Source organism: Pleurodeles waltl, chromosome 9 (assembly GCF_031143425.1).
Source record: "Pleurodeles waltl isolate 20211129_DDA chromosome 9, aPleWal1.hap1.20221129, whole genome shotgun sequence".
In the NCBI taxonomy this organism is placed as follows: Eukaryota; Metazoa; Chordata; class Amphibia; order Caudata; family Salamandridae; genus Pleurodeles; species Pleurodeles waltl.
Window position 1 is genome coordinate 1148607992 of NC_090448.1, and position 19173 is coordinate 1148627164.

A 19173-nucleotide genomic window follows, 5' to 3' on the forward strand; every position below is an offset into this window, starting at 1 on the left:
ACGCTCACACTTTTCTTTCCAGTCAATCATTCTTCACCTTCAAACCTTCACCACATGGTGAACATCCCTTCATTCATGTTAAATGCCTCCCAAGCTGCACCCTCCACCCATACGCTGTCCTCCCCGATTGTGGACCCATCTGTGGTCTTCTGCAGCTAGGGACCTCTGTGTGTTGGCCTAGACTCCTTGGGTTGAAATGTACAGTCTAGCTGGTGTGTTATGCATGCCAACAGTGAGGTTGGTTCCAAGTACCATGGTCACCCCAGACAGGTCCCAGTAACTGTACATCAGAAACATTCACCCTACCCTTGTCTCCTCTCCCCTCCCTGGCTGACAAATCCCTTGTTAATACACTAGTCATGAGCAAACTGGACTACAATAACAAACTCTTCAGCAGACTTCTGTGAGACTCATTCTTCCTCTTCTCACAGTCAAGCCTGTCCTCAAACCCTACTAGCCGGGATAGAGGGCAGCATGACTGGCAGTGCCTCCTCGATGTGCTCCACCCACCTCTCTCGTCCCTTTGTCACACCTAACACAGCTTCCTGCACAGTCTCCTCAATCAACACTCACACAGTCTTTACCCACCCCTTCACACCAGACCCCACTCACTCCCTCTCTCACACCCCTCTCTCACTCCCCTCTCTCACATTCACCTCACTCAGGGGCAGATTTGTGAAAAGTGGTGCTGCACCTAGTGCAGCGCCACTTTTCTTGTGCCCCTTAGCGCCCCCCCCCCCCAACACCACCATGTGTGCACCATATTTAATGTACAGCGCACCACGGCAGTAGTTAGGGAACTAGCGTCAGAATTTTTGATGCTAGTTCGGCGCTTTACATTATTAGCGTAACAAATTCTGACGCTAATCCGGCAAAGCACCCAGAGGCCCATTGAATGGGAGCCTCCTTTTAACGACTGCTCTGAGCAAGCGTTAAAAGTGCAGAAAAAAATGATGCAAAGAAATCTCTTAGATTTCTTTGCACCATGTTTTCAGCCCCCTTAACGGGGGAACGCCCCCTTTGCATACATCATGCCTGGTGCAGACATAATGTAGCGCAAAGGATAACAAAGTGGAGCAATGCATGCATTACGCCACTTTGTAAATATAGCACAGCGTTTTTGGCCGTCTAACGACACATTAGTGTAAAAAAACAAAAATGACGCTAATGTGTCGTTAGGATGGCGCTAAACCCTCTTAAATCTGGGCCTCAGTGTTCAGACACCTAACCCCACCCTTGACTCTCACACTCACCTCAAACACCCCTCTCTCACACCACACTTCACTCATCCATCTCTCACACCTGAGCTACACTATCAATCAATCAATCAATCAATGGTTTGTTAAGCGCGCTACTCACCCGGAAGGGTCTCAAGATGTTGGGGGGAAGTGGGTGCTACTGCTTGAGGAGCCAGGTCTTGAGGTGCTTCCTGAAGGTCAGGAGGTCCTGGGTCAGACGTAGGTTGACGGGGAGGGAGTTCCAGGTTTTAGCTGCAAGGTGGGAGAAGATCTACCGCCGGATGTGGTACAGTGCATGCGGGGGACGGTTGCGAGGGCGAGGTTGGTGGAGCGGAGCTGGCGTGTAGGAATGTGAAAGTTGAGACGCTCGTTGAGGTAGGCCGGTCCGGCGTCGTGGAGAGCTTTGTGAGCGTGGATCAGGAGCTTGAAGACGATCCTTTTGTTGACGGGGAGCCAGTGGAGGTCTCTGAGGTGGGCTGAGATGTGTTCGTGGCGAGGGAGATTGAGAATGAGTCGTGCTGAGGCGTTCTGGATGCGCTGGAGTTTCTTCTGGAGCTTGGCCGCTGTTCCTGCATAGAGGGCGTTGCCGTAGTCCAGTCTACTGCTGACGAGGGTGTGGGTGACTGTTTTTCTGGTTTCCATGGGGATTCATCTGAAGGTGTTGCGGAGCATGCAAAGGGTGTTGTAGCAAGAGGATGAGGATATCCCCTCTCTTACACTTGACTCCATTCATTCCTCTCTCAATTCCACCTCACTCATCTCTGTCACCTGATACCAACCGGGCATCTCACAACTAACCCCTCCTGGGTCTCTTTCACAACCATCTCAATCACCCCTCTCTCACACCTGACTTATTCACCTCTCTCACACCAGACCCCACTCACCCCTTTTATACCTGACCCCATTCACCCTCTCACACACCTAACCCAACCCACTCTCTCACATACACCTCACTCACCTCTCTGTCACACAGGACCAGACTCACCCCTCTTTCAGACCTACTTCACTCACCTCTCCCACAACTTTCTCCACTCTCAACTCTCTCTGACACCAGAACCCACTCTTCCCTCTCAAACCCACCTCAGTCACTCCACTCACACACCAGCACCCACGTATCCCTTTCTCACACCTGCCCCTCTTCCACACCTGAGTCACACTCTCCCCTCTCGGTCACCTGACTCACCCCTCTCAAACCTGACCCCATTCACCCTCCCACACACCTTACCCAAACCACTCTCTCATTGCACCTCACTCATCTCTGTCACCTGTCTCTCAAACCCACCTCACTCACGTCTCTTGCGGTTAAACCCACTGACCTTCTTTCACACCTTAACACCGACCACTTTCACATCCACACCAATCACCATTTTCTTAATCCCACTTCACTCATCCCTCTCTCACACCGGACCCCACTCACCCCTTTCAACCACTCTACTCATCCCTCACACACGTTCCTCAACTCACTCTCACACACCTCACTCAACCCCTCTCAGACCTAACTGCACTCACCCCACTTTCACGCCTGACCTCATTCACCCGTTTCACACCATCTCTCTTACCCACATTTCTTACCCCCCTCTTACCAGCAAATCAGGGAAAGAGGAGGTAGGAATATACTTCAGGTACAAAGCATCACAGCAGGACAGCACTTCTGGGAAGATGTCTTGCATGATTATAGGAACAATGGGACACCCAGGGCTGGAATAAATAATCTTGCCGTAGACTAGGCTGTGTGAATTTGCACAACTGGTGCTCCTAGCACAATTCTGCTTCTTCAAAGTGGCTTCTGTTTTGCTCTGTTTCTTATTCTGGCAGCAAACATCAGTGGTTGCTTTGTCTTTTGTAGACCGGTTAGGAACATTGGGTGTGATTCCCATACCTCTTATAGACCTAGACTGCCCATCCACCCAATATGATTGGCATTATTCAGTGGTTAATTTGTAAATAAAAACATGCCGGTGCCTAATGGTTTCCTCTGAAACACACTGCTGCTGCAACTCAATGTGCGAGCACAGAATACTGAGGCAGCGTAATCCTAAAGCCACCTCGGGCCTCTGTAATCCATTTACAGCCACTCCTTGCCCCTTAAGCTCACTCTTGCAGCTTTCTGCTTTCTCCCTTTGTAACACTTTTTCGTTTTTCTCTTCCTCCATCTTTCTCACATGTCTTTTGCTCACAGTAAATGCTTGATGCAGAAAAATAAGTGCCAGTCCTCAAAAATAATTGCCGGTGCCCCGCACCAGAAGCCGCTGGCTCAAATTAAGCACTGGTATTAGTCAGGGTCTGAGTAAACACAGCCATTTGTTGGTGTAAATCTGTAGCGTATGATAAATAACACAGACAATAACAAGGTGGAACTGGGAAATAGTCGTGTTTAGCATCTGGCTTTAGCAGTCTGTTATGAGCACTAATGCTATCAATATAGAGACAGGGTATATCACAGATGGCTATTTACTGTGTGAAATAGTTTCTACACTCATTTTCTATTTCTGGATTTTACAGGCATGGATTAAAGGTGCCACCATGTGCCTACTCCTGTGTATTACATGCGTACATTACAGTGCAGGTCAGATCCATTGGCATTTCTGATGTTTCTTAAATATATTTAGACAGATACATGTGAAATTTAACGCTGCAGAAAGCACACTGCCTTATTTAGTACATGTGGGAAAAAGAACAGATGATGGACGGAATGCTGAACAATGTGAAACATTCACCCCTGGTCACAGATCTGGGCCGAAACCCATTGTTTCTTTGCTCGCCACGCCATTCCAGTTCGGACGCAGCCATATGCAAATCAGTCTTAACCCTGCTCCCCATGGGAACATATTTAGCACATAAGCATGCTCAAAGTGCATTGCATTCGATAACAGGTATTAAATAGTTATTCTTCAGGTGCATTTTACAACAAGCTTTGGAAGTGGCCAGACAGATAACTTTATATATATATATATATATATATATATATATATATATATATATATATATATATATATATATATATATATATATGCATATGTATACATTACACAGTGACACTCAGCACTGTGTAGTTGTAGTTGTCATAGTTACCATAGGGAAGGCATTTTTGTTTTCTTTAATAACTTGATAGCTATCTGATAAATCTACACAAAACTCTCCCAAACAAAATGTGAATTCACTTTGGCTTCTTCATGGAAAGTGTCTCAGTCGTGGCTCGCGGCTCGCAGAAGGGGCAGGGCGGTGCTTGGGGGAGGAGGTGGGAGGAGGAAATAAAAATTAAAATTTTAATTTTAAAAAAACACCTTCAACGCCGCCGCACCGAGTGCTCGTCGCCCCCTGTGGCCCCGCCCCTTTTACCAAAAAAGCATAATAAACAGAGTTTATTATAGTTTTTTGGTAAAAGGTTTGCAGCTGCTGCTGGGAGGCCGATGCTCCTATGCCCTAATGGAGGAGCCGCCCCTAGTCACGCTAATGCATCAAGCGGGACCAAGAAAAAAGGGGTCACAGATAGATTAATAAAAATGGCTGATTCAGAATGAGGCAGACAGCCTCCGCAAGCCATATTGTTTTACCTCTGCAACAGTGTTTATGCTATCCCTGCACAAACTGGAAGAACGACCCATGAACATTTCATACATACAACTGTATTAGCAAGGACCATGAGTGTTCCTTCATTCTCACCTTTTGTGTTGAGTGTCTTTTCCACTTAACTCACTTCTCTGGGAACTTCCCTCCTCTTGCAGAGCTCTCCTTCCGGGTGTGGATGTGCGGAGGCAGCCTGGAGATCCTGCCCTGTAGCCGGGTGGGCCACGTGTTCCGGAAGCGACACCCCTACGAGTTCCCAGAGGGAAACGCGCTGACCTACATCAAGTACGTGTGGACCTCTACTGAGACATTGAGAATAACCCATGCTCTTCAAGACCAGCAGGAGGCACTCTTTTCAACAGCAATTTTGAATCCCTTATTGTCATGTTTTGATTCCTTTTAACTCCTACTGGATATTGGTTGTTCAGCTGTAGAAGGGGCAGCTTTATGATGTGTACAGAAGTCTATTTTTAGGTTTTGGTGGAGTGACGATTGAGCTCCACTAGGGAGAAATAATTGCATTTGTATTGCAAGAAAATGATCCATACATCAAACATTTAGGGAACTCTTTGCACGGCCCTGCTCTAGTAAAACGTGTTTCAGTTGCCGTGCTTACGTGAGAGTGTGCAATGGTCTACTTATAGTTTAGTGGAATATTTTAGGCAAATTGAGGGCCCAGTGCTAGAACACTGGACTTGCTCCTTGCAGTGTTGGCCCCTCTCCAGCCCATCCCATTGGTTCTTGTCCTCCGTGACCACAGATGTGGCGCCCAGAACCTGACACCATGAACCCAGAGGTGGCCTATAGAGCTGGGCACAGTATGCCAGATGTTGCCTGGACACAATATTCCAGAAGAGGACTGCAGAACTTGGCACAATACTTACAGTGTGCCCTCTTGAACTAGAAATAGTATTAAAGAGGGAGCCCTCAAGGACTGAACTCTAAACTTCAGTTGTGCCCTCCAGAGCCTCACACAATATGGCAGGTGTAGCTTCAAACTGAACACAACACTCCAAAGGTGGCTTTCTGAAATGAGTACAATACTGTGGCCGAGGCATATAGAACCGGGCAAAATGCCAGCCGGTACCTCCAGGACAAAATGGGTTGAAGGCAAACCCGAGAAATGTATATAATACTTCAGATGTGGAATCTAACACTGTACACAATACTGCAGAAGCGGCCTCGACAACCCGAATGAAGACTCCAGAATTGGACACAACACTCTAGACACTATCTCCAATTATGTAACACACTATTCCAGGTCAGACATTACCAGGGATGTGTAAACTGCACAGTAACATTACAACTTCCATTACCTTTGGTCGGAGCTCAGTATCTCTAACCCAAAATGTTGCTTTCCCTGGAGGCCAGTCATGTTGTTTATCATCTTTGACGTGAGTCAGTGAAGAAACTTCAGAGTGTTCAAGGACATGACAAACTGCAGCAGGTCTAGAATTGCACGTGGAATTATTATTAGATTTTCTCTAGGCCGGTCTGTTTCAGTGATAAGCTTTTTTAATGCTAAGGGATCAGGAAGGAGTCCTTAGGCATGAAAGAATCCAAACCGATGCCTGCCCCTTGAGGTTGCTCAAATGTACCTATTGTGTCTCTGGTGGTTCTTCTTGGGCTTTTGTTTTCATGTCTTTTCTGGTCCACAGGAACACCAAGCGCACTGCGGAGGTGTGGATGGATGAGTACAAGCAGTACTACTACGAGGCCCGACCCTCGGCCATCGGCAAGTCCTTTGGGAGGTAAGCCACCAGAGCTGGAGGTCTGATTAAGAGTTCGGTGTTAAAGCAAAATTCTGTGAATTCTTGAGTAAGTGCCTCCAGGGGAGAGTGCAGCTGTGGAACTACCTCAATGTGTACTAGTAAGCGTGACATGATGCTACCAAATCCTCCAGAAATCAGGATGAGTCCTGAAAATAAATGCCTAAAAACTGGAAGTCATTACATTTTTGGGAAATCCAAATACTTCAGTGTTTAAAATATTGGGAGACAATGATGACTGCATAGAAAATTGGGAGTCACTGGTCAGGGGACGTGCCAGGCAACTTCATCCTGCTTTCGGCTTCTCAGGTTGCAAAAGATAACAGTAGGTAGAGCAGTGATTCTGGTTTGTATGAGTCGAGACCTCAGTAGATGCCGTGGGGGAGGGACTTGGAGACTCTCAAGACCAAAATAAACTAGCCAAGAAATTTAAGAACACTTCTGAGCCACAAAGGCTGGAACTAAGATTTTAAAAACACTAGATCTGAAGAGGAATGTGATTTCTTGGATCCTAATTTTTGGAAGTGCTTTGACTTTGTCTAGTCTTGAAAGCAAACCACGAGAACTTCCTTGGAGTAATTAGTAGTAACACTTGCTGTTTTCAGTGCTTGTTATTGGCAGAAGTGTGGTATGACATATTAAATAAAGAAAATAAATAATGTTTACCTCTGGAACACAACACGTTTCTCATAACTTGAATGGCTAGTCATTCAACTGCCCCACCATAAATTATTCCACAATATTTGGGCGTTACTGGGGGTGTCCAGCTGTGTAAACAGAAAGAATAAGGGGTGTTATCAGCTTGCATTAAGACTTTTTATTGGTGTTCAGTCAGTGCTTCTTTTTTTTAAATGAGTGCCAGGGCCCTTCTTCGGAGGGCACTGCAACTTGCACCACCCATTGCCCCTGCCAGCATCGCCAATAACAACACCAACACAAGTACGGTCACACTCCTACAGCTATGAAAATTCACACTATTCCAAGCCCCCAAAGCTATAACAATGGATTGGGGGGGGGTTATCAGTTATTTTTGGGTCACACCTAGAGAGTGCATGGCTGTCTCTTTGAGACATTTTGTACAATACCAGTGGGCTTATAGCCCACCCATTGTTTTTCATTGGTTTGCTTTATTGTCTCTCCTAAATGCCTGCTTGTATGTGGTGAGCGTATGACTGCTTAACCTGCTGAACCTTCCCATGGTGCATGTCCCAAGTACTATGTGTCCTTCCACTGCTTTTCCTGTAGGAGCTACTTTTTTCTTTAGCTTTCACCAGTGTTTACAATTGCCTCTTGGCCACATCTTTCTTGTGTTCCATTATTTTTAGTGTACTTCACACAGATCCTGCATGTTTTATTTAGCTTTCACCAGTGTTTGCAAGTGCATCTCAGACACATCTTTCCTGTGTTTGTTTAGCATAAGTTTACTTCGCACACATCCTGCATTTTATTTTAAATTTACATTGAAACAGTCTTTGACGGTGCACCTCATCCACATACTGAATTTTAACTTTCTTGCCCAAACAAAGCCAGGATATCTCATGTTTGCAGTTTACGGTAGATACTTGCTACATTATTTGCATAGAGCAGACTTCATTTATCAGTAAACATTCAGTCCAAATGATTGTTTACAATCTATTTTCATTAGCTTTAAAATATTTTTGATACTGCACGTTAGCTATATTCTGAGTTTGACAATTTGTTCGATATTGCCCCTTTTTTTCTATGTCTGTTTTTGTGAGTGTCATTTTTATTTTAATTTATACTACTTTTTTCCTGTTATTTAACTGTTTTTCGTGAATCAAGAAACAAGCCTATGCTTTCATGTTTGTGCCGGTTACGGTAGATGCATGCCACATAATTTTCAAAGAGGAGGCTTTATTTATCAGTAAACATTCAATCCATGTTACTGAAGTTGTTTTCCTTTTACGCATTAATGCCTACTTACCATTATGCTTACTTTAGTTTTATAGTCTTTACTTCCTAATGATAATTTATTGATTTTTGTAAACACATTCAAGGTAATACAGTCACTTGGTTTCAAACACAGGTGTCCAACATTAAACCAAAAGGTGCATGTCAAAAAATTACTTTGGAGATAAGGAAATGGGCTTCCCCCATTACTTACCATTGATATATATATATATATATTTTTTTAACCACATTCATCCTTTCATAAGATGTTGTCTCGACGGCGGGACTTGAACCTCGTTCCCCAGCTTCAAAATACACTGCTCTGCCCATTACAATCTGCACAACAATGAGTTCGACGGGCTGCCTATTTCCATAATAAACCAGGGATAAAGATGGATGTTTTTTAGGTTGAGCATAGAAGTGCGCAAACGCTGCTTTTCCGACGTGTTGGTAGGTATCCGGTCTTTTAACCACGTCCACCACACACCCATCACTTCCACTCGTTTCTGGGCTTGCCCTTCAAAAATTCTTTGATGACATTGGTAAATGCTTTACGTTTGTCCCTCCTTGGGGAGGTTTTGTTACCGCCTTGGCTATTGCCCCTTTTACATGGCTAATTGCACTTTTGCCAATAGGGTTGGCTGCGAGTGAACTTCTTTTTCCTTTTGTCTGTCTCTTCACGCTGATGCTCATGTTGGCCGTGGTGCTGTGAATCAGCTTGCTTATGTGAAACTGTTTTACTTTTAATTTTCAATTTATGTGGCAAGAAAAAGTCCAGCAAACTGACTCGTTGCATTGCAAATGCTTGTTTCCCTTAACACTTACAGCTTTTTGCCTTTTATTTGCAAACATCAATTTGAAAGTCTGCTTCCCGCAGAGGAGCTATTTTAATTATAAATACCCTTTGATGGCACATCAGGAATTTCATGCATATTATTTGTAATTTAAATGTAGAAAAATAAAACGATAGAAAACTATTATTTAATTTTTTTCTGCTTCTGGCACAGCCAGTGGGGCGACGCTCCTTCGCCATAGCGACAGAGCCAGTTATTGGATGCCATTTAGATAAACAGCCCCTGCCACTTTGCATGCTGCTTATTTCCTTTCACTCTGACACTGAGGCAGGTTGCTTCTTCCCTCACAATATCACTACATTTGTCTATGTTACTCACCCAATATCCAGCATACAAAAAAAATTAAACCATAACCGATGCTGGCTGTACTCCAAGACAATTTTAAAACAATACTTTTCCAGGTCACTCCTGCACTCCCATTTCCAAACTTCATTCTTACCCCCCACTATCACTGCAGCCTGAACCCACTCACTTAAAATCATCTCCATCAATGTAAACATTATTTCATAAATTATAATTATACAATGAAAAAAGTGTTGGGCAGCGCACACCTAAAATAAACCAAAATAAATCCATGTGTCCAGGTAGGAGTCTGCACAAGGATATCACCTTCTGAACCTAGGAGTAATCAAAAGTGAAAATTGTAGCACTCCCTTAATCTGGGGGTAATGTCCCCTTGATGCAGTATTCATGGCTCCCCTCTGTGGGTTTCAGCATTTAATTTCCAGGTCTTGAGAAGTTAATCAGATCCAATGAAATGTTTCCGCATATGTTTCATACTAAATATATTATATATACACTATTTCATTGGGTTCTAACATTAGTTCCTGTCTCACATGTTAGGTATCAATTTGTTAATCCTCATGCATTTCAGGCAAAGCCCTTCTTCAGGGGATAGTAACCTTAAGGCAAAGCAAGAAAAGACAAAAGTAAAGTATCACAACAAGCACATGAGGATCTTACATACAATTGCTAGGTATCTCGTGTATGTATGTATGTATACATATATATATAGTGAAACATGATGCCAATCATTCCCGATTATTCATGATTTCTAATCGATAATGTAAACATCAATCTAGATCAAGAAACCTAAGGTGTCAAAAAAACTAAGTTACAGCAAATAACTGAAATCAAATCCAAACAAAAATATGAACACAAATGTGAGTAAAACATGAATGACATACAAAGGATAACTTCTGTAATGCGTGGTAGTCCAGTGCTCTAAAACATAATATTTCACTGTGTATCTGAATCCATGTGAGCTATTCATAAAAGGATAATAACGTGTCATTTTGGTGTAGATCAATTTTATTGCACAGTAAACAATACGAGATACCACATGCAACAAAACTACCCATAAATAAAATTGCCCAACAAATGTATGCACTACTCACTACTTCGTGAAGATATTCAGTATAATCAAGTGGAAGATATTGGAGGGACAAACAGGCAAGAATGACGTGAACACTAACCTAGTTTTAAGGGAGACTATAGCATGCCATTATGGTAGAGATACACTTTAATATGCATTAAATAGTGCTAGTTGGTATAAGCATAAAAACTCAGTAACAAACAATGTTTACACTGGTCATTGCATTCTATGCTCGCTTTGGGTTATCCATCCAGATTAACCAACCGAGATAACTTTGAAAACTAATGAGTATCAAAAATATCAAACTCACCAATGAGGATCCAATCAATGCTTACTGCGTAACTTCATAACGGTGGCGTTCTACGCAGCCGCCATGTTGATACAAAGCAAATCTAGCTAAATTACAAAAACAAAGAGCTTAACTGAATGGCCCTGATTGGTTGGGAATACTTTTCTGTCAAGTAAATACCTCAAACAGAATTACAACAGTCTTGTTCATAACCACACATAATGGTTAAATAAAGACTTAGGCCCTGATTTATACTTTTTGACGCAAACCTGTGTTAGCGCAGGTTTGCGTCAAAAAGTTTACCGCCGGCTAGCGCCATTCCTAGACGCCAGTCGGGCATCATATTTAAGGAATGAAGCTAGCCAGTGGTAAGGCCCGGTTCGAGTAAAAATAAATGATGCTAACCGGGTGGGGGAGGCATAGGGGAAACAGGAGGGTGTGCGTTGAAGAATGGCACTAGTCAGGTTAGAGTCAGAAAAATGACGCACAACCTCCATGAACATGAATCCTGTCTTAGCAAAGACAGGAGTCATGCCCCCCTGCCCAATGACCATGCCCAGGGGACTTATGTCCCCTGGACATGGCAATTGGCACAGTGCCATGTAGGGGGGCCCAAGTTAGGCCCCTCTATGGCACTCTTAAAAAATAAACAAAAAACTTACTTGGACTTACCTAGGCTGGGTCCCCCATCCTTAGGTGTTCTCTAGGTGTGAGTAGGTGTGGGTGGGGTGTCCCTGGGGGCAAAGAAGGGCACCTGTGGGCTGCTTCCATGGTCCCATAGGTCCCCTAACACCTGCCCTGACCCAAGCGTTAATTAATGGCGCTAAGCAAGCTTTGCGCTATTATTTAAGGCCGTCCTCCTCCCGTGCGTCATTTTTGAACGGGAGGATAAATAAGGCGCTAAGGCCTTAGAGTCATTTTTTGCCCGGGAACGCCTACCTTGCATCTCATTGACGCAAGGTAGGTTTTCAAAATAAAAAAAATGCCGTTAACTCCAATATTTTGACGCTAGACGGGTCTAGCATCAAAATATAAATATGGAGTTAGGTTTGTGCTGGATTTGCGTACAAAAAATGATGCAAATCCAGTGCAGACAGAGTACAAATATGCCCCTAAATACGCTCAACAGGTCATGCAAAAATTCAGTGCCAAATAATCCCAGGTATCTCCATATAGCAACATACTCAAAGATGTAATAACAATAGCGGCATTCTCTGGTCCCATGTTGAACTGGGTAGTTGCCCTGGCAAATTAAATCTGTATATGCTAAAGCATGCCTAATGGTCATAAAGGGCCTGATTACGACCTTGGTGAAGGGAATTATTCCATCCCAAATGTGACGTATATCCCGCCTCCATATTGCAAGTTCCATTATATTCTATGGAACACGTAACACGGCGGATGGGATATCCATCACATTTAGGACGGAGCAATCCCCTCCGCTGATATCAATTCTATTTAAAAATCAAACACCTCTACTAATGACAACCATAATAACTCATAAACTCTAAAGTCAAAAATGCATTAAACGGTATAACCAGGCTCTTTGCAACCTGATCACACTAACATTATATTTGGCCACCATTTTAAACTGGGTAAAATCACATGTTTTATTGTCCTGAGTATTATTTAAAAAACGCAGGAAGCTCAGGGTCAAGCTATATTGGGCATGGGCACCATATTGGAAAGTCTGATCAACCTAAACAATAATACTGATGTATACATGGTATATTTGTTGCCAGGACTAAATGGTCAAAGTAATTTAAAAATCAAAGAGCATCTGCTAAACAACATCATAAACATAAAGAGTGATGAAATGAAACTGATAAGTGGCGATGGTGCAAGGTATAGTGGGCACCAAGTTGGAAAACCCAACCAACATGATAAATGATGCCAATGTGTATACGACATGTATAAAGAACTAGATGTTCAAGGTTATTAAAAGAATATGGACAAAACAATATAATCAAAATAATAAAGCATACAAACTAATAAATACAAATGCTGCAGCATATGTCATATATTCCCTGGCAAGATGATTACCAAGTCTCTTTATCCCAAAAATCTCTCTCTGTAATAGAGCCTTGTTACTGTTGGAATGTTCTCTCATTTCTCTCATTGGAACAGTTTCTAGTAGAGTTAAACATAACTGACTGATGCTGTGTCCTTGGGAGTTGAGGTGACAAGCAATCATTGATTTTTAATTTTTAGTATGAATATTGCTTTTATGTTCAGTAATGTGTATTTTTTTTACGTTCAGTTTTGCCTACATAAGTTAGTCCACAGGGACATTTTAATAAATAGATGACGTTCTTTAAATCACATGTAACTGTAGTGTACAGCTTGATTTACGTACCCTTGGCTGGATGCGTAATGGTGGTTCCCTTGATAATGTTGTTACAGTTAAAATAATTAAGACAGGCCACTGTGCCTATATGAGGAGGCATGTTTTTGGGTTTAACCCGTCGGTTAAGCAATTCTTTTACATTTTTTGATCTTTCATATGCAAATAATAGTAACTGATTAAAACTGCCATATAAACCATTTTCTATTTGCAACATTGGCCAATACTTCAACACTGCTTTTTAAGTTCATTCTCTTAGATGAAAATTTGGAAACATACACCATTGTTTCTGTGTTGGCACCACACTTAGTTGGTTTCAAAAGCTGTGATCTGTCCTTTAAGTTGAACCTGTCAACTGCTTTTTGTATTTGTGGCTAACTTTGTTGAATAAATTTATTTACCATGTTGGTTTTCCCTTCTTCAAATTTCATAGGGTCAGACACAATGCATTTTATTCTTAACAACTTGGAATAAGGTAAATGGCTTTTCACTGAGTGTTGGTAAAAACTGTTGAAATGTAACAGGTTATTTCGATCAGTGGGTTTAGTGTAGATGTTGTTTCTAAAGTTGGGTTTCTCATAATGATTTCAACATCTAAAAATGTGATTGTTTTGATCACTGATGGTACGAGTGAATGCAAGACTGTCATTGATCATATTCAGTGTCTCCAAGGCATTCATCAGCTATTCTTTAGAGCCATCCCAGATAAGGGCTATGTCATCCATCTATCTCCAATATGTAATGAGATGTTTTTGCCATGCTTGACCAGATAAGATGTTATCCTGTTCTAAACTTGTGTATTTAAAGATTAGCGTACCAAGGAGCTGCACGATTCCCCATGGAAGTACCATTTCTTTGTAGATAGTATTCACCATTCCATGTGCAATAAGTGAAATAAAATTAATCATAACAATTCAAGTAAGAATACCTTGAGTCCATCGTCCACATCAGTATGTAATATATGGTATTCAATGGCCTCAATGCCCAAGGCGCTGGGATTCGAAGTGTAAAGAGCTGTTACATGAACTGTACACAACAAGGTATATTCATTGTTACTGAGTGTAACTGTAGCCAGTTTATTCTAGAAGTCAGTGGTATCTTTTAGATATATTGCCATCCTCTGTACTATAGGCTGCAAATGTCTATCAAGTTATTTTCCTATGGGTTCATGTATTGATTGTTTTGTACAGACGATTGGTCTAAAGGGTGGTTGAATAGGACTCTTATGAATTTTAGGTAACATGTAAATGTAAGGAGGTTTGGGATAATTTGGCATAAGATATCACTTGTCTTCCTTAGAATTGATACCAGAGGCAGTTGCTGATGTTAAGCTAATGGAGAGTATTTCTGTAAATTCTATGGTCGGATTTCCATCTAGTTTCATATCTGTTGTTTCATCATAGACATGCTCATAAACACTTTGTGTATAAAGAGAATTGTCCATTATAACTAGGGCTCCACCCTTGTCGACATGACAGCAAGTGAGATCTATGTTACTAGCAATTTCATTAATGATCCCTCTCACTTTCATTGCTAAATTTGAATGTTTAAATGTTTTCCATGAAAGGTGTTGTTGTTTTTTTCCTGAACAATCCTCTCAAAATAGTCCAACACCTTATAGCTTATAGGAGCCACAAATTAACTTTTAGGCTTCAAGTCCATCAGTGTACTCTTGTCTTTCTTGGGATGCTCTTCCACAGCATTGTCTACAAAAAAGTTGTAGCCTCAAGTGATCGATTGTTCCATTTCGTTTGAGCGGTATATAGGAACAAAATAAGTGTCCTCTTGTAAAACCTTGGTTTGAAAAGCCACCAGTTGACACTGGCTATATTATTCACCAAATTGATCATATTTAGGTTTTCTGGCTTCTGATTTACATCCTTGAATCCTTCTAGATGTTTTGCCTGCTGCTGCGTGTTTTTCGTTGGAGGCCAGACTGATCTCTAAGAAAGAGACCCCTGATGTTCCTGGTGTATGGTTGTTTTGTGTAGACGTATTTGCAACGATTGTTGTAGTCAAGGTTCTACTCTCAAACAATTTATCTATCTGACTCAGATCACTTTCAGATGAGGAGGTTTCCCCTTCAGATGATCGGGCAGTAAGCCTGTTTTGCCTTTTCTTCGCATATACCTTCGCCCATTTATACACCTTTCCCAATTTATAATCAATTGCATCTCTCTTCAACTTTCTGATTTTACGTTCATTAATTTTAACAGTATATCTTTCAAGTTGAATTTGAGATCTGCTAATACTTTATTCCATTCATCTTGTTCCAATCTGTTGGTCAATTCACGTATCAATTGACTGATTTCATTGTTGAGTTAATTTAACATTCTTGATAACACTTCCACAATAGTAAGATCAAATCAGAGAACATTTGTTCAAAATAGCATGCCATTGTTCCTTGAATTTTGGATTGTTCTTACAGAATGTTGATTTAAGTAAAATTCTAAGGCCCTTTTGGGATACGTTTAACTTTGTGGCACTTAATAAAAGTACTAGCATGTAATTTCTGATTGACTCCCTTTTTTGTAAGCTATAATAGTTGTTTAATATTACTTTGTATGGACTCAGTGCTCCACCAGTCAAAAAGATAAAATCAATCACTACTCTTCTGATTAGTTCTGCCCTGAATGGTGTGTGATGGGGTGGCTCACTGGAGCATTGAGACCCAAGGACGGACAGATGGTCACTTGGGTGGGCGACGCACTAGTTGTCAGGTTCCCTGAGCCCCCGCAGCACTAGGTGAGAAGAGGAGGTGTTTGGAAGACCTTCTTCTGCAGGGCAGTAAGTGATGATCTAATGGACCTCAATAAAGCCATTGAGAGAGGCACAAGACCACTCCGTGTCCAAAAGGTGGTCTCTGCTTCAACGCTAGCACACTGCCAGGCCAGAGGTACCCAGGCAGAGATACAAGTCAATATCTAGAGATCCTTATGGAACACGCAAAGATTATGTTTACCTCACATTGGATCACAGTCTGCCATCATTGCCTGCCACTTGGTATCTTCACCCCTTGGAAGGTGGGAAAGCCAACTAAGGTGTTTAGAGCAGGAGTGTCCAATGTAAGTCCAGAAGGCTTGGATCTGTGCCACATTTCCTGCATAACCACTGAATAAAATCATTGTATGAAAATGTCTTACATGGATACCTTCAACACCAGGGATGGGTCCAGCCCTCCTGAACCTAGTTTGACACCCCTGAGCTAGAGTGAGGTGATTAAACTCCTAGGATCTACATTACCAGGTTAAACTGCCCCAGTCCTGAGCAAGGTGACCATATACCAGGAGGCAGTAGTGTCAGGTGTGATTGCAAGAAAGAATGTTTCATTGTGTGAACTATTTGTGGTCCATCTATCGTGATGGCTGAGACGAGTTTGCATCAGGTCTCTTCCTGTAGCCATCGAGGTGTTGTTGGGGATGCCCTGGGCGTCAGGGGCCTGTTTTAAAAGCCTTCACACGACCCTCAGTCAAACCTGCCTTTATTCTGAGCTTTAAACAGTGCTTCCATTGACCAAAGGGGGAAGCAGAGAGAACATGGTGTAGTATGTCCCTAGCAGAGGTGGCCATGAGTACACATGGACACCCATTGATGAACATGCACCTTAACCTATGCGTAGCACCACCACTTGATGCTAGCTTGGGGCCCTTGAGAGGAGCACACCAGTGTCATCCACCACGCAGGGCAGGGATCCAGGGGGTACCAGTTAGGAGGAAGCAAGGAAACAGCCCACCCTGCATAGGGACTACAGAGCTCACCAACCCACCCTACTGCACCTGTAATGGCATGCCCGCATGGCCGAACTGGCTTTAGCGGTCATCGGGCGTTTCCCCGGGAGGCTGGAAGGTGGGGGCTGGTTTTTCAGCGGTGGGGAGCGGTTTTGTTATTGGGGCTGGTTTTGCAGCGGTGGGGGGCGGTTTTGTTACTGGGGCTGGTTTTGCAGCAGTGTGGGGCGGTTTTGTTACTGGGGCTGGTTTTGCAGCGGTGGGGGGCGGTTTTGTTACTGGGGCTGGTTTTGCAGCGGTGGGGGGCGGTTTTGTTTCTGGGGCTGGTTTTGCAGCGGTGGGTGGCGGTTTTGTTACTGGGGCTGGTTTTGCAGCGGTGGGTGGCGGTTTTCTTACTGGGGCTGGTTTTGCAGCGGTGGGGGGCGGTTTTGTTTCTGAGGCTGGTTTTGCAGCGGTGCTGCAATATTGGCCCCCCAGTAATAAAAGTAGCAGTGCTTTGCACTTATACAACACCCTCTGACCCGGATGCTGGTCTGACAAAACTGCCAGGGCTGCTTTGGTTCCCAGTGTGGCGCGCGTGCCCATCCTCTGCCTGAGCTGATACGTGCCCCATGCCACCTGGACATGATACCTAACAGCACCACCTTCTGTTTCAGCATCGCCGAGCGAATGGAGCTGCGCAAGCAAATGAAGTGCAAACCCTTCCAGTGGTACCTGGAGAACGTGTACCCGGAGCTCAAGTAAGTGCACTCTTGAGAGGGAGGGCTCCCTCGCGGACAGGCTGGGTTGTCACCAGGGGAGTGAAGTTCACGTAATTTCCTTTCGCCTAATTACATGAAATTTTGGGGGAAATTATGCGTAATTATGTGAAACGCTATTCCATCATTTAGCTCTCAAAATCTGTCTTCGCCTGAATTGTTGATGAAAGGATGCATTTGGCACTAAAAACCGAAAAAGAACACAGCTGCTGGGCATACCATTTCCTCGCATTCTGGTTGTTCGCCTCCTTCCTGCGCTATAATTTTGAATTACGCAACGTGCTGTGATTGCATAATTTCAGGAATTTCACATAACAAGCATAACACGAAATTACACGGGCATATTTTAAATTTTGACTGGACCTAGTTTTCACATAAATGGGAACCTTCTTAGGGAAAACTTGGCAGTTTTGATTTCCACAGGGGGAAGTGGAATATTCTGCTAGTGAAACACTGTTGCTGGTGCTGCCAAAAAGTCTTAAATCAATCTCAGGATGTGCTTCACAGCGCCATCTCTGGCCTACCAGCGGTGGCGCTACAGCGATTTAATCCCCAGCACAAACCTCACCCCTGCTACTGTTCAACTCATAAAGCTTTACTCAGTTTATAAAAAAAAATAAAAGCACACCAATGATATTAACATCAATTAAAATCAAAGATCACTTATAAAACACTTACAGTCAGACATTGTTAAACAAGTAAGTTAATATATAAAGTGACAGTGCAGGGAATAAAAGAAAAACACTAAAAACACACAATGCAGATCATTAGAAGATCCATGTCTAGAGTCACATCAAATATCTGGCCAGCGGGGAGATAGACATTTGCTCAACAAAGTTATAAACATAACATTGATTAATTTTCACTCCTCATTCGTATTTTTCTATTTCCCGAATGTCCTCCCCTGTTTGACCACAGAGGCAATGAGTCTGAGAGCTGCGTGGTACATCACTCTGGCGAGAAGCAACTGCAGATGTTCCATTGCGGCTGTGAATTTCCTAATGTTTAATTGTCTCAAGAGGGGTCTCACTGTTCTTACTCTCTGTTCTCAATGGCGAAGAAGCGTTGCCCCCCTGGCTAAGCCACGAGATGAAAGATAAAACAATATTTATTTATCGTTGTATCTTTCGCCTGCTGGCTCAGCCGGCAGCGTGTTAAGGATGGGGTTGGGCTGCACCGTGGGAGGGGGGAGGAGTGGAGTGCACTAAGTGCACTTGTGTGTTTGGCCGGACATCTGAGGGTCGGCCAAACACACATGCGCACTTAGAATTTTCCAGCCCGGCTGTGTTTAACAGCCGGCCTGGAGAAACTGTACAGACCCCACGGCAGTGTCTGAGCAGCAG

General features: G+C 43.1%; 1 protein-coding gene and 1 long non-coding RNA gene across 2 annotated transcripts in view; one reads left to right on the forward strand and one right to left on the reverse strand.

Annotated features, from left to right (window-relative positions):
* LOC138260459 (uncharacterized) overlaps nt 1-5032 on the reverse strand; it is a 442993-nt gene extending 437961 nt beyond the window's left edge. The window contains exon 1 of the long non-coding RNA XR_011198859.1: nt 4902-5032. This is a non-coding gene — a long non-coding RNA (uncharacterized lncRNA). The remainder of the gene's footprint in view (nt 1-4901) is intronic.
* Nucleotides 1-19173, forward strand: part of GALNT16 (polypeptide N-acetylgalactosaminyltransferase 16) — a 386127-nt gene that overhangs the window by 356004 nt on the left and 10950 nt on the right. The window contains exons 10-12 of the mRNA XM_069208972.1: nt 4964-5090; nt 6464-6556; nt 17729-17812. Coding sequence (XP_069065073.1) covers nt 4964-5090; nt 6464-6556; nt 17729-17812 — 304 coding nt within the window. The remainder of the gene's footprint in view (nt 1-4963; nt 5091-6463; nt 6557-17728; nt 17813-19173) is intronic.